General features: G+C 42.5%; 2 protein-coding genes across 2 annotated transcripts; both read left to right on the forward strand.

Moving 5' to 3' along the window:
- Positions 1-4,871: 4,871 nt before the first annotated feature.
- LOC111694082 (poly(A) polymerase-like) lies at positions 4,872-11,390 on the forward strand. The gene is made up of 3 exons (XM_023460791.1): positions 4,872-4,919; positions 10,890-11,231; positions 11,326-11,390. Exons 2-3 carry the CDS (start codon positions 10,907-10,909, stop codon positions 11,388-11,390), a joined length of 390 nt encoding a protein of 129 aa, XP_023316559.1. The 5' UTR covers positions 4,872-4,919; positions 10,890-10,906.
- On the forward strand, positions 11,388-12,341 carry LOC106657774. The gene is made up of 2 exons (XM_023460854.1): positions 11,388-11,541; positions 11,619-12,341. Exons 1-2 carry the CDS (start codon positions 11,482-11,484, stop codon positions 12,228-12,230), a joined length of 672 nt encoding a protein of 223 aa, XP_023316622.1. The 5' UTR covers positions 11,388-11,481; the 3' UTR covers positions 12,231-12,341.
- Positions 12,342-14,529: the final 2,188 nt, after the last annotated feature.

A 14,529-nucleotide genomic window follows, 5' to 3' on the forward strand; every position in this document is an offset into this window, starting at 1 on the left:
TGCACGCGGCCTTTTCCTTTCGACAATTCACGCCTATTATAATGCCTACCTACTGCGATGTATTGAGTGCATCTTTATATGCTTTCAAGGAAAACATATTTAAGGATCTGTGGTTGTGCGCGATGCATACGTGAGCCTTGAAATTGGCAGCTTTGCTTCTACATATGAATATAAATGTATTTCTTTTATCATTTTATTGAATGCTGTAAAAATTTAACAAAATATACCGTTAATTACCACGCGTTTATATATGAGCAAAAATTTATTGCCGCATCCGCACTTGTTGCAGCTCATGTGCTTTTCTGTCAGGACTAACGATGTTCCAGCTGCATATGTAGCTCTGCAGTAGATTTGATATGAAACAGTTTTAATTTACACGTTTGCGTATTATTTTGTTCGTTTGAGAATAAAAAAAAGTAAAGCAAAACCAGTAGCTGCATTACATTCACGCAAGTGTTTAATAGTAGTCTACTTTTTTCATTTTATTTTTTAGTTTTGGTATCTTCTCCTGTATATGGTAAAAGTCTCACGGACCACTTTTTTATCCTTCGAGTACTTGAAATTTTTATACGACGTAGAAACTTTAACGTCACAGCGTATTGTGCATTGCTGCATTTTAAGTTTATAACGTGAATAATTGTCGTATTCGAGAGCGAGCGAGATGCGATTAAAGTCCCGGCCGCAAGTAAGCTAGTGTGTTACAAACGAAACTTTAATATCAATGTTCATTACACTAAGTTTTGAGAGATCTCATTTAGTATTAAAATTATTATTCGCGGCATTAAAGGAAATGATTGAATGGAGAACACGCAGCGCATGCGGCGTTTCACTTCTCTTCCCGGCCAGGTAAACTTCTTTTGAATTTGACTTTAAATTTGTGGATGCCATATTTCACTGGCAGATCGGCAAAATTTTGCCGGCTTCATTTTTCTATACGAGCTGTCGTTGTTCATCATTCATTATCGATTTTTGCGTTTCACGACCTAACAAATTGTATGAATAATATAATCGAGGCATCGATTCAAGAAGGCGTGACACATGCCACAAAAGTTTTAACAAAAACGACTACAAGCGTACGCGATGGCAAAAATAGAGAGAACGAAAGACCTTAACACTGCTCTAGTTGTAATTTATTATTTTACTTTTGCTTTCGCTTATTTTTATTGAGCGATTGTGTCGTACGCGCTCGCGAGCACATTTCGCTCTGTAAAAATAAAAGAAATGATCCGTCGAGTTTATTACATCCGAAATATTAATATTTACCTGTCGACGGCTCTCGGCGATCCGCACCAAGACTTTCACTGATGTTTGCGTGCGCGTCCCGTATAACAAGAAATTTCCTACGATACGATCATTATTATTTTCAAACGTTAATAAACTGTATCATCGCATGGGCACGTATAGGCAGCTACCGTGTGCTTTGAACCGGAACAAGTAAAAATTGAAGTAGAAGAAGAAGAAGAAGAAGAAGAAGTAACAGCAGAAGTAGAGGAAAACGAGCGGCCCGTTGGCGTTGTTGCGCGTGCATATCGAGAAAAATTTCCGGTGATTTCGACGGCCGCTCAAGCACGATGCCACGATGATAAAATACAATATGTACCTTACAGTTAGGAATACGCGTACATAAACGCCGGTTACGCTGCATTTTGCTGTGAATTCGCTAATGAACGATAAGAGCGAGCTTCTTTGGCTCATTATCATTTTCTGAAGTATGAAGTATCTCTTCTATTCAAAGCATTATCATTAGTGCATAATGAATCATGGAGGACTAAAAGGTCCTGATTCGGCATAAAATGAGACGCGTTCGTCCTTCGAAAGAGGATAATAAATCGATTTAAGCCCTTGACCTTCTTGATAAGTGGATTATATAATAACTCCTCGTAAGCTTCCCTTTCACTTACGACTCATAAATCCTTCGCGTATAACCACTGAGATTCATTATATACATGTGGATTAATTTACGCGCCAAGTCTTCTCGCGTTCAAGTGTGTCCCTTTTACAAATGCGTATCCGAATTCGCTCGATTGATTATATTTTTCGTTTACTACGTTCGAGCGAGAATGAGCGAATGAATCGGTGAGGCCTTAGCGATCGATGTAAAAAACCGATTAAAAGTATATTACAGCGAACGTGTTATTACAAAACGTATATTGTCGGCGATCCAAAGCAATTCGATTAGCTTTATCAACGTTGTTGTGAGCGGAGAAAGTGAGTGTAAATTTGCAACAATCCAAATTTCTAATCAAATTTAGGCTTTCCTAGTACAAATTAGTTCAATGAAAAATGTACACAAATCGAAACGAGACGTTGTTTGTGAAAGATCATTGCCACCGGTCTTCGCAATTCTCCTTTTCTTTTTTCACACGAACGTAAATGAGTAAGTAAGTGTATGATATGAGCCATCTACGTGTGGCTCCTTCCTCTTTTAATGTTTGGGTATAGGAAAGACAAATATTGCACGAGTGTTTATAAACTCGTCGAGATCATGATTTCGAAGTACATGAACTGCCCCACTGATGTGAAAGTATTATACGGCAGGTATTATTTTGATAGTCCACATACGTCGCACAAGTGAAATTTTTTTATATTTTCGATCGACCAATTAGTAAAATTACATATTATCTTTCTGATACATTCTCGGATAAACGCGTATACGGATAATTACTATTTGTCCTGGTCATAAACGTTTTCACAAAGTGCGTTTATTTTTTTGTGCGCGAGTCAATATAATCAGAAGCCGTGTTGTTCGCTTGCAATCTAATTTTCGAATCGCGGCAAAAATGTCTCGTTTGAAATGGAAAATATCATCGACGCATGCGGTTTTTTTCAAGTGAAAATTCGAGAAAGCATTAATTCCTTTTTGCGTATAGAGAGTTAATGTTTTAATGTTGTACATGTCTTTGATACGCGAATATATTTTCATGTAAATAAAAAAAGTAAAAGAAATGAAAATGAAAATTTTAAATACCCGTGCCACAAAAAAATTTTATTGAAATGCGCAATGAGTGCGTTCGATGCGCTGCATCAAAGTGGCATCAAGTTGGTAGCATTATTTTATGCTCGTACCTTTAATAAAATCAAATGAAAAATATAATAGAAAGTGAAATATTATCGAGAATAACTTTGCTGTTCTTCAATTAGTTTATAGCTAACGAATAAATGAAATATTATTAAGTACTGTTGGGTTGAGGAAAGGCTCATATATGCCCAAATAAAAAAATGAAAATTGTTAAATTAGTGTTTCAAGACTTGTATTAAATATTATATTGGAAAGCCCCCAATTATTTTTCAGAAGTTGAAGTCAAAAATGTTAATCATTAAGCTAAATAATTTAAAAAATATTCGGTAAAAATCTTTTAAAAAAAGGATTAAAAAATTATCATTTGTATCTTGACTTTAGTTTTTTCGAAAAGACGAATTCTAGATTATTGAAAATGCGACGGAATAATCAAAGATTTCTATAATAATTATTATAGATGTCAATTTATGATGAAAATATGCACAGAAGTAATATGCGGAGTCTGCTTTGTGAAATTCACCCTATAAGTGATTCCATTTATACGCAATGGCACGTGTGGCTCAAATGTTTGCGCATAATGCTGCCACCAGCGTCCTTCGACACTAGATAAAACAATTTTTGTAATATCACTTTAGCTGAAGTCTTGTAAAACTAGGTCACGAAGATTCCGCATAATTTTACATGCTACATGAGTTTGGAGCTAGTCCGTGCGATGTATTTTAAAGACAGGCTTACACACTGTATCAAACATTTGTATTACAACATCGAATCGTATCTGAGAAAAATTTTTTCTCGTAAACCATTACGCGGTGCATTGTCAGTGCGGCGGTGAAGGCGGCGACTTTGCACGCTTATTGTAATAAGCCATTCGAAGGTTTTTTTCATTCGAACCACGTCACGTTATTGTTTACGTAAGGATATGTCAAGCGATCTTTGGAATAGCTAGTATATCGCTCGACGAAATTAACTCGGCGGACGATTGACCAAACGGCAAAATGTAAGTCTAAATTGGAAAAAATGGTAGCCGCATCGCATGCAAACCTCAGAGTTACCGATGGGTTCACACGTCTTCGGCTGCCGTTATAATATGTAGCACGTATCATCATATACACATGGAAATATATATATGAGGCACACATTATGACATATTACGGGTATGCACTCAATGCGGTAATGTGCGGGCGGGTTATCAAAAAGAGTAGGAAAATTTGAATCAGAGCAAACACGCAACGAAAAGTACGCCTATGAAATATATACCGGTACATATGAGAGGCATTTTTTAAAAGGCAAAGGTATGCGCGTAGCCACACACAGGCTTACACGCACATGCCAACCAGCTGAGCTCGCGTACACATTACAGGTATACACATATCCACGCGCCGCCGAGGCTCCATGAAGAGCTTATGTGCCAAGTAGCTCGCGCGACCGTATAATACATGTACACGGGAGAGCAACGAGGGACGGTCGGTGGGGAGTCGCGGCATAAGTAAGCGCCGACTTTAGAAAAAGCTTTCATTCTAACGATAAACGCCTCTGCCGACTGATTGCGACTTGCCAAGTCGGATCCGTCGCAGACCTCGCGATATTCTGCGCGACCGGTGACAAGGGACCAAAAGACGAGCCATCGTTGCATCAACTGTGTGTCAATAACTGTGTCAGAAATTAACGTGTGTCATTCTGTGCTTGCGCGTCTGTGACGATGAAAAATCCTGTGTGACGCTCTCGCTCTTGTTTTGTTTCCTTTCGTTCTTTTTGCAAGCCAGATTCGTTGCAAGGATGAAGACTGACGAGAGCCTGCATAACAGACAATATAATGTGATAACGTTGTTTTATATGAAGATTTGCTGTTTTGCCGTTGTGCAGTAGGATTTTGGATTTTCCCCGGTGTATTATCTCATAAGTGAGTATTGACTGTTTCTTCCGCTTTGAAAGCTCTCAAGAGCCATGAATTAAAGTGCAGTTCCATTCACTCGAGGAATCACGCATTTCGATGTATCAAATGATGAAAGGCCACGCGTCGGTTATTTATAATTTCAGTCACTGGCAATTTACTGCAATCATCGATAATTATCAGTTTCAATTGGAAGAACAATGAGATCGGAATAATTTCTTTAATTCTTTCCATAAAGTAGCTGAAAATTTCAATCTGCCGTGATTTAGTTGGTTGAAAAAAGAAAGATAAGAAAAGAGAATAGATTTGCACTTTTCTAAATTGACTACTCGGATGTATCCGGCTAGTAATATACACGATACTCTGTTAAACGCGTCGAGTGGGAAGGTAGACGCTTATATTATATCTGTATTAAGATTCACCTGCATGGATAAGTGTTTCCAAGCCTTTAGACAGGCGTGACGACTTCTCCCGTTATTTATATCTGTGTATTATAATGGATTCTCGCGCGAAAAACGCAACAAAGCATGTCAAATTTATTGATTAGAATGGAATGTAGAGCACACATATACACGGGCCAGTAACATCGTAGCCGCCTCTCGTTGATGCGAGCTAGTGTGAAATTTTCCAAGAAGGAAAAAGAGAGAAGAGAAAAAAAAAGTAACAATGATTTTATTGCGCGGTCTCTTTTAGAACATGGAATAATCGATCGAATTTTTCGACTCTAGAAACGAATAAAAAATAAAGTGTCGAGTAATTAAAAGAAAAAAAAATGAAATGCACACGGGGTATCTCGAGCTCTATAAACGACACGTTGCTAGCGTACGAAGCTACACTTGACCCTGTTTTGACAAAACGCGAAAAGCAATTAAGCGCGAAAATTCCAGAATTTCATGGATACATACACATATAGATGGAGAGAGAGAGAGAGAGAGAAAGAGAGTGAGAGAGATAGGAAGAGAGAAGCGCGCGCGTTTCATTTCTCACGACTGCGTCGCGCTTGAGAAAAAAAGGACATAATATGCCTTTTAAGCTACCGTGCATAATGCGTTTATAAATGTGTCGGGCTAGCGTCGGGATTACTTATTATTAGCGAGATATTCGCTCGACTTTTTGGCCGCTGCTCGTGTTATTTTTCTGATCGTCCGCGCGTTATTCTACGCGTGTTTAATCATCGTGAAATCGGCGCGCTAAATGTATAATGAATCGATTCGCGCCCGCAACAGTACGAGGCAGTGGCGCGGCGCCTCTCGGAAATCAAAAGTGAAATCAGCCCAATACAAATATACAATTTTTCCGAATCGATATGCTGGATAGAGAGAAAGAGAGAAAAAAAAGCAAGCATCAGTCGAGGATCTGGGTAATTTGCCTGCACGAGTGACACGAATGTTTTATTATATATCGGCACATTTACGCGCATCGGCGGGAAAGCTAAGCGCATTTTCACTCCAAGATCACATTCCAGGCTCATTTTCCTCTTTGAATATGCATGCAGAAGAGCTCTGTGTTTGTCATTAATTACTTGCCGATGATTTGAGGAAAAAAAGATAGCCAGGGCCTCGATCCTCGGCAATCTCGTCATCTCTAGTTAGTGTGTACATGTGAGCTTCCTCTTAGTGTATCCGGCGCATCGTGAGTAGTACTTTTTTATATTTACGAAAGTAACCGAGCGCTCTCGGCTCCCGGGTATTTTTTTATTGGATACTCAGCTCGATTCTTTTATCTCGCTGTGCAGTATACTGAAGCTGGAAGAAAAGAAGAATCAATCGACACCGCCCCGGTTTTTCACAACTATTAACGACTCGCTAAAACTATCGACGTTTTCTTTTTTCCCGCGACGATATTTCTGTCGACTCGACAAGCATCGGCTCTCGAGAGTTTCATCGTTCTGGAAAGCAAAAAAAACGGCTAAAATTTGTCGTGCCGGTCAAGCGAATCTTCCTTGGCAGTCAAGAGCAAAAACGTAGGAAAAAAAGCTTGCAACAAATGCGCCGAAAATTTCGTTGAATTGTTTTTCCCGATCGCCAGAGAGAAATCGAGCATATCGAATGAGGCGCGCATTTATAGAACGCGGCGCGTCACGTGCCCGTACATAATTACAATATAGAAAAGATAAGCGAGGGGATATGCACAAGACGTTTTCTCGATATCGTTTCGCTTAATGCTCGGCTTAGCCGCATTGTATACTGTTACGAGTTTCAGCATCTCAACGCCACCTCACCGCAGCCCAAGTACACGCGCTAATTAATTTATCGCTGCCAATTTGTGTTACCGATTTCGCGTTACATCGGACTTTTTATATTTTAATTGCTCTCCGAAGCTGAATTTTCCCCGATCGGTGAAAGATCGGCCACTCTTAAATATAATCCACTCGTTTTGACCCCTAGCTCCACACGGAGGATTTTTATTCCAATCAATTTCATCGCGTGAAAGTATTTCGTTCCTTCGACAGCTTTTACCCATTTATAATTACTAGGTGTTATTAATGAATTTTGTTCCGATCGTGGCTAGTGAGTATCCATCATCGATAATCGATTTTTTTCAAAATTAAATTTCGCAGTTGCTTAGATCGAAAATTGAGTATGAAAATCGAGATTAAATCGTATCGAGTGCCACAGAATGTACAACGAGAGCTAGTTGGGTATGGTTCAAAATTATCCATTTTTTAAACCAATCGATACATTATTTTAACGAAACTGCAAGTATAAACAGCACGAGTGGGAAAGTTTCTCTTTTGCGACGAAAAAAAATCCTCAAATACGCAAGTTGTACGGTTATATACTTAGAAAACGATCGCGTAATGCACTCGACGAATATAAATTCAATTCACATTTGTCTGTTCGTCGTACTGTGTACGTGAATCACATAATTTTGTTCACTGCTGTAGAATGCAGAACATCATCGCATTCGTAAATTTCGTTTTCTGCTCATTTTTAATGTAGACAAAGTGAAACCTCGTAAATCAGTTGGTTGTTGTTTCGATTCAATTATTATATCCACTTGAAAATTTTTGTACCTTAATCATACAATATTTGATCGCATTTTTTTCTCACGAATCATGTCGCGTATGCGACTTTGGTATCCTGTGCTACTAGTCAGGAATTTTTGTGAAAAAAAGTGTTTTGATAGTACACAGGCATTTCCTGTATTGGATTCGCATAAGAAATTATAGCAACACGAGGCGATTTCGGAAACGAGGATAGACAAGAGGAGGAAAGCGATGAATAGGAAGCGGCAACAGTAGCGCGTGGGCCCGGTTGCTTTCGCTTCTCATTGTATGATGTCATTAGACTTGACCACTCTACCTCTTAGCGCTGACTTGTGCATATCTCATTTTCGTTGAATACATATATAGGCAAGCGCGAAACGATATGTATATCAATTGGCGTGTACTCGAACGAGAGCCTACCCTAAAGTAAACATTGACGAAGCGACGCCTGGAATTCTATTATGTCGCCCAGTTGTTGCATTGATTTAACGGTGAAAATTTCACACACTGGGTATTGAGATCGACCGCGGCCGAGGAATGTTAACGAATTACGTGCGAGGTATTTGAGGCTTTTTTAAAGTTCAGAGTGGCGCGCATCGTCGGGCTTGGCTCAACTGTGCCAGTGCCTGCGGATAAAACAGTCTTGCTTCGCTCGGGTATTGCGCGCGTACCGATCGCGCGCACCGGTGAAAGGTAACTCTCGAGACTGGCAGCTCCTTGCAGTTTCTCGAGCGAGCTCGAGCTCGAAAAATCGGTGACTTGGACGTTGAGCTACGATCGGTTAGATGTCGTATGCATCGGCAACGCGTCCACGCCACACTGCCCGCAAAAGATCGGTAATATACAGCTATTACTCGGCAACGCGGCGAATTCATCGAAGCACTTGAACGCGATAGCGATTTGATGAGCGGTAATCGCACGAGTGACGCAAAGTATCGGCCGGACGTGCTTCAAAGGGTCTGCCACTAATCGTAGCTTCTCAATTTTGCTCAAAATGACACAGGTGTTGCCGGCATGCATTTCGACTTCTCGCAGCTCGCTTCGGCACCGGCAATTTATGCGCAAGAGGTCGACCTCAAAAAACCCATCGAAGGTAGCAATTGTAAATTTTCGATTTCACACGCGAGCCCCGATTACGCGTTATATCGCGATCTTGTATTATTACGTGTGCAGTCCGATCTATTTTTGACGCGTTTAAAGGCTACACCGCGCCAAGGCACTTCAGATAGGATCGTTGAGAATCGATGATCGGTTTATGTTGTATACACCCCTGTGCATACACGAGGCTTTCGTTATGAAGTGATTATATGGGTGTGTTTGTAAGTATCGCAAAGGAAAATAAAGGCTTGCGCATGTGGCCAGGGAGATATGTATTATGGCTTCGACGATGTACAATCACAGACTGTAAAAGTCAGTTTGGTCTCTCCCTCTGGAGCGGCAACAGCAGCAGTCCCTGCAGTATACATCTCTCGAGATGATGTTAAAAACACTTTTTACAGTCCTTTTTTTTTACCGGCATGCGCCTTGCAAGCGAGCCATACCATATCCATGCCATCGAGTATATAGCGTAATGTTCGTTTCGATGAAAATTACAGGGTTGTTGTAAACATTTTTTCCTTTCGTTCTTCTGTGTATTATATCAAATTTTTCAATTAAATTTAATTAAACGTAGGTAGGTATCTCTGAGATCGCGAGAGCAAGCGACGAGGACGAAAAAAGCGACTCGCAACATATCCAGCGCGCAACTCTCGTAAAAAGTGTCATATTTATTGCGTAGAAGCCATCGTACGTGTGCGCGGCTTTGTATTTTGCTATTTAGCGGGAATATCGCCTCGCTGCTCGAGGAATTTACAGCTCTCGTACGAGGTACAGGTATAATCCAAATGCAAATATGGCGCGTAGGACAAAAATCTCATCTCGGCCTCGCGAGATGCTCAAGAGACAAGTCGAACGTATGTACTCGCTTAATTTATAATATGCACACCTGGCGGTCTGCTCGACAAAACATCGCGTATAGCATGTAGTCGCGCCAGTGGAATCGACAAGCGGCCGCGGCAAAAAATCGGCTTAGTATATATACATTTACACTTATAAAACGTAACGAGGCTCGTAATTTTCGGGCGCGAAGGTATAACTGTCGCTTAATGCCGCGTACATAGAAAGGCGAGCTACCTATAATGCTGTACAGGGAGGGGATTTACTCGCGCGATCGATTCTCCTCGTGCTTATTCCATCCGATTCCATTGCTACGGGGGTCGAGGTAGTACGGAGGGAAGAGCTGATTCCAGCGAGAGAGCTAAGGGTTTTTCCGCGCATTATTTGCTTCCTTTGATCACTGCCTACTCTACGCAATGCTCAGCTACGACGTAAGTAAAATCGAAAGTGCAGCCAAGCGCGTAAAGATTTGTTTTTGCTCGACGAGCAGATCGTCTTTAACGAGGTGCGAGTGACGATACGACGGGTTGTAAATTAAATTAGTACGTATGGGAAGTTGGCTTATTTTTTTGCCACTCAAAGTGCTGCGATCGCAATGATAGACGGGCAGGCGTACTCGTAGCGCCCGCACAGGGAAGTTGACTGCGTTGGACGCGAAAAACTTTTTCTTCGTATTCGTTTGAGAAACAGCGCGTGGTGGCCTGCGAGGTCGCCTCTGGATCATCATACTGCGCTACCGCACCGCAAAAATCCTCGGAGAAAATTGCTATATCAAATTGCATCTGGTAGGCCCTGGCAGCTAATAATTGGTCAATCGATCAGCTCTTTATAAGCATGCATTTGTCACATCGCGACTATAATGCATGCGTGTACAGCGCGTAAAAACACACACACACATACACACACTATGGAGCGAGATAGAGAGAGAGAGAGAAAGAGAGAGGCCGCAATAAATATCCGGTTTCGTTGAGAGCTTACATTGAGGGCTATAATCTACCTTAATCGAAGTCAATCATTGATTCTCATGTGTATACGCGCTGCTGCTTTATGTGCAGGTATTATACTCGCAGGCATGGGCATCATCATGAAGGGCTCGTCCTCGCTGCTCCTCCTACTTTTATTGACTGTGCTTCTGGCTACTAGCGGCGGCGCGTGGGTTATAGCCTCTGATACTCATGCCATATCCAAGCGGACCAATATCAACGAAACGACCAACACGACGACGAGTACTACTACTACTACTACGACATTGAAGCCAAGGGATTCGAGACAGTCGAAAAGTCAATCAAGAGTTAATGCAACAAGGCCCAAGTTCATCTCGTCATCGGACAAAAAGTCCAGCAACGATGCGACGACGACGACGACTACTACAACTGAGAGTCCACTTTTACGGGCAAGTACATCGTTTCTGGTGCACTCGTATACATATAAGCGTGTTATTACGTCAAATTCGCCACTGGGATAAAACGACGACGAACCCTTTAATTACAGCTTTTGGGTCAAGTAGCCTCGCGAATGCTGACCAAACAAACGGGACCGTCGTCGAGGAGAGATAATCGGAGAGCCCCGGAGAGCAGCCAACTTTCGTCAGGCCGTTCAAAGTCGAGCAACGAGCTGCCTCGAGCCGAATCGAGGCAGCACAAAGCCATGTTTCGGGATTACCATCCACCTGCGACGAGTATATTTACTGGTCTGGAACAATTACTGGTTTGTACATATTCAGCGAGTTTTTTTATTCGTGCACGCGTGCATTTGTTGATTTTGTTGTTGTTTTTTATTCGTAGGAACTAGACAAATTATCGAAAGCATCGAACGAAAAGAAAAAGCTGAAGAAGCAGCAGAAGGATAAACAACGACAACGGCCCTACAAAACGAACCTGCCGGACAGTAAAATATACTACATCAAGCAAAAACCGAACGCAGCGAAACCCGTGACCCCCAGACCCGACAGTCCGGTGCACTACATAAAGTTGCCGGCGGAGCCGTACGTGTACGATCAATCCTACGGCGGTTACATCTCTCGACCTCCGGCATTTTTCAGTTACAACCGTCCGGATCCGGAGCGAAACTCGGCGCTGCTTCAAGTACCCGTGAAATTTCTGAGCAACGGCAAGCCCAACGGCGTGTACACGTTAGCCCAAAAACGGCCCTCGATAGAATCGAGCAGCGACAGTCCGATCATCAGGCTGAGCGGCAGCTACAAGTTCAATGGCAAGCCCAGCCGCGTCTACTTGGCCACGAGCGAGGACGATCAGCGGGACAGTCCCGTATACAAGCTCGACAACGGATCGCCCTATCTTTTCAACGGAAAGCCGCACAGTCACGTTTATCGATTGCAGCAGGACGCCAAGTCCAAGGCAGCGCGTCAAAATACGAAAGCGGCGATTCGACGGTAATGAAGGCAGCTAGTCTCGCACGGGCCCTGCATATGGTCCTGCGCCAGCGATGAGCCGGATATCGCGTTATACGCCAACGAGTGTGTATAATACAAAGAGTCGGAATGCGGAGCGAGCAAACGAGCGAGTATGATATACAGTGATTGATCAATTAGTACAGGTTGCAAGGTGTACGATTCGCGAATCGAGAAAATGTCGAGCGTATACGCTTGCGAGTGTTCGGGCTTGTAAGATTAATTATTATTAAGGTCGCCGAGCAGGACGATATGTACTGTTACGTAAAAGATGATAATCCGCGCACGTGTAGTACAAGTGCGGCACAGGATATATAGTGGTATCTTACACACTGTACGAGCTAAGGCTCGGGAGGTTTGCGCGTGCGACCGAGTGATTTTATCTCTGTGGCACGCTGCGCGGTGTCGCGCGACTCGTTCGTACTGCGCTTCGCGCCCAACTGTATCCTACGTATCTCTCCCCGAGTACGTATGTGCGTGTAATAACGACAAACGGCGAGAGAAAAACAAAAAGAGGAAGCCTGTCGAGGGCATATCTCGTATGTAAGCCAACATGTTGTGTATGTCGGCCCATTAGCTCGAGGACTCGACGCCTCGATCTTTCTCTCTCGAACGCACCGAGCCAGCCATCTCGAGCCTTCATAAATGTAAATTGGATTTCGCGTATAAAGCAGTGGTATCGTCGTCGCTCGCCAGCTCCATATGTATCTGCATAAACGATCCGCCATCGCACCTTCGAGCATTTATGTATATTTATTCTACCAACGTCCCGTGTCTGAGTGTGTACTGTGTATACTGCCTAAGCGGATGAGAAAAAAACGCGAGAACTCATGCTGCCCCCGAAGACGTTGGCTATTCTTGGCGAAGAAAAAAAAAGATGCAATGATTTCATCCCGTTGGGCCTCCTCGAGTCATCGTCTTTTTCTATATTACATGTTGGAGAAAGAGAGAGAGCCGAGGAATCCATTTCCGGATCGATTCGCACGAGCGCCGCGCGACCACTGACTGGCGATATTCGACCCTTCCGAGAGATAAGTCAAAAAGGATCGGGACTCTCGGCCGCATACACATGCTACGCGTGTAAAGTCGATGATGCACTCGCGCGCGCGCATACGTACCACTATCCGAACGGAGCGAGAGCTAAAGGTCTTGAATTACTCGGCCGAGGAAATTGAATGATGTAATTTAAAAGCTAGACCGCAAATCGCTTCAGCTTCTCCCTTTTGATTATACGAAGAAATCGACTCTCGCGCGCACACATCGACGCGTATAGACCTTGCGAGAGCTCGATCGAATTTGTCGGATTTTTTCGCTTTAATTACCGCACATTATGCGCGCTACGCGAAAAGTCTCAGTCTAAACTGTAAATTAGTCCCATATGATGTGTACCATTAAGTATCTATTTTTTAATGAAGTCAATTTATAAGAGCGAAAATATTTTTGTATTTTTACCCTATGTAAAATGTAAAATAAGTATTGTTGCATGTATCGAAGCTGCATATGTATTTTGTAAATAAATGATGTACGATAAATACAAGACAAGTGTCTTACACGTGTATAATTGATATATTATATGTGAATAAGTGTCGACGAAATGATTGAAAAAGAGGAAAAGAAAATAGGCGATTACGCAACGACTTCCTCGCTTACTCGCAATGATATTAGCTACATATGAAGAACGAAGCAGCTCGACGTATCGGCGCTACGCGACAGGAAGGATATAGCTCGTGCGGCACGACGCAGCATGGCTAACTGTTGCTTCATGGAGGACAGATTATTTCTCATATAGTATATGATAATAATATGTACGTATAGGTATATAAATGTATGTATAAAGAAGCGCCGATATGCCGAGAAACGTATATATATGTTTTATATGTGTGCACGCACGGGGACGATCGTACGAGCTGCCACTGCCGCGGCAATTACCGAAAAATGCATATGCCTCGGAGGTGCGACGATCGCTCGCACGCGCGCCAACATCTTTTTTCTTCTGCTTCGCAATTTGCAACGGAACGCGCCAGCCGCAACAGCCGTACTGAGCCTAGATCTTATCTTTTTTTCTTTTCTTTTTTTTCCTCTTTTCGCCGCGCGCGTTACATACGCTCGTGTGCTCGAGCTATGTATAGCTTCGAAACGAAGAAGAACGAGTGGAAGAACAAGAAGAAGCAGAGATCCTTAAGTATCCGTATTATGAACGCGAGTATCGAGTCGCGCCTCGACATCGCCACATTGTGCGCTACATTACGAGTCCTGTCAGCCCTGCAACGGTCATTGATCTTCTT

This window comes from Trichogramma pretiosum, unplaced genomic scaffold (genome assembly GCF_000599845.2).
Source record: "Trichogramma pretiosum strain Unisexual culture from Peru unplaced genomic scaffold, Tpre_2.0 scaffold6, whole genome shotgun sequence".
In the NCBI taxonomy this organism is placed as follows: domain Eukaryota; kingdom Metazoa; phylum Arthropoda; class Insecta; order Hymenoptera; family Trichogrammatidae; genus Trichogramma; species Trichogramma pretiosum.

Bases quoted from the DNA above. Each gene is read 5' to 3' on its own strand.
- LOC111694082 (XM_023460791.1), top strand. From the start codon at position 10,907: ATGGGCATCATCATGAAGGGCTCGTCCTCGCTGCTCCTCCTACTTTTA. The intron at 11,232-11,325 runs GTACATCGTTTC...CTTTAATTACAG, and splicing joins GAGTCCACTTTTACGGGCAA to CTTTTGGGTCAAGTAGCCTC.
- LOC106657774 (XM_023460854.1), top strand. From the start codon at position 11,482: ATGTTTCGGGATTACCATCCACCTGCGACGAGTATATTTACTGGTCTG. The intron at 11,542-11,618 runs GTTTGTACATAT...TTTTATTCGTAG, and splicing joins CTGGTCTGGAACAATTACTG to GAACTAGACAAATTATCGAA.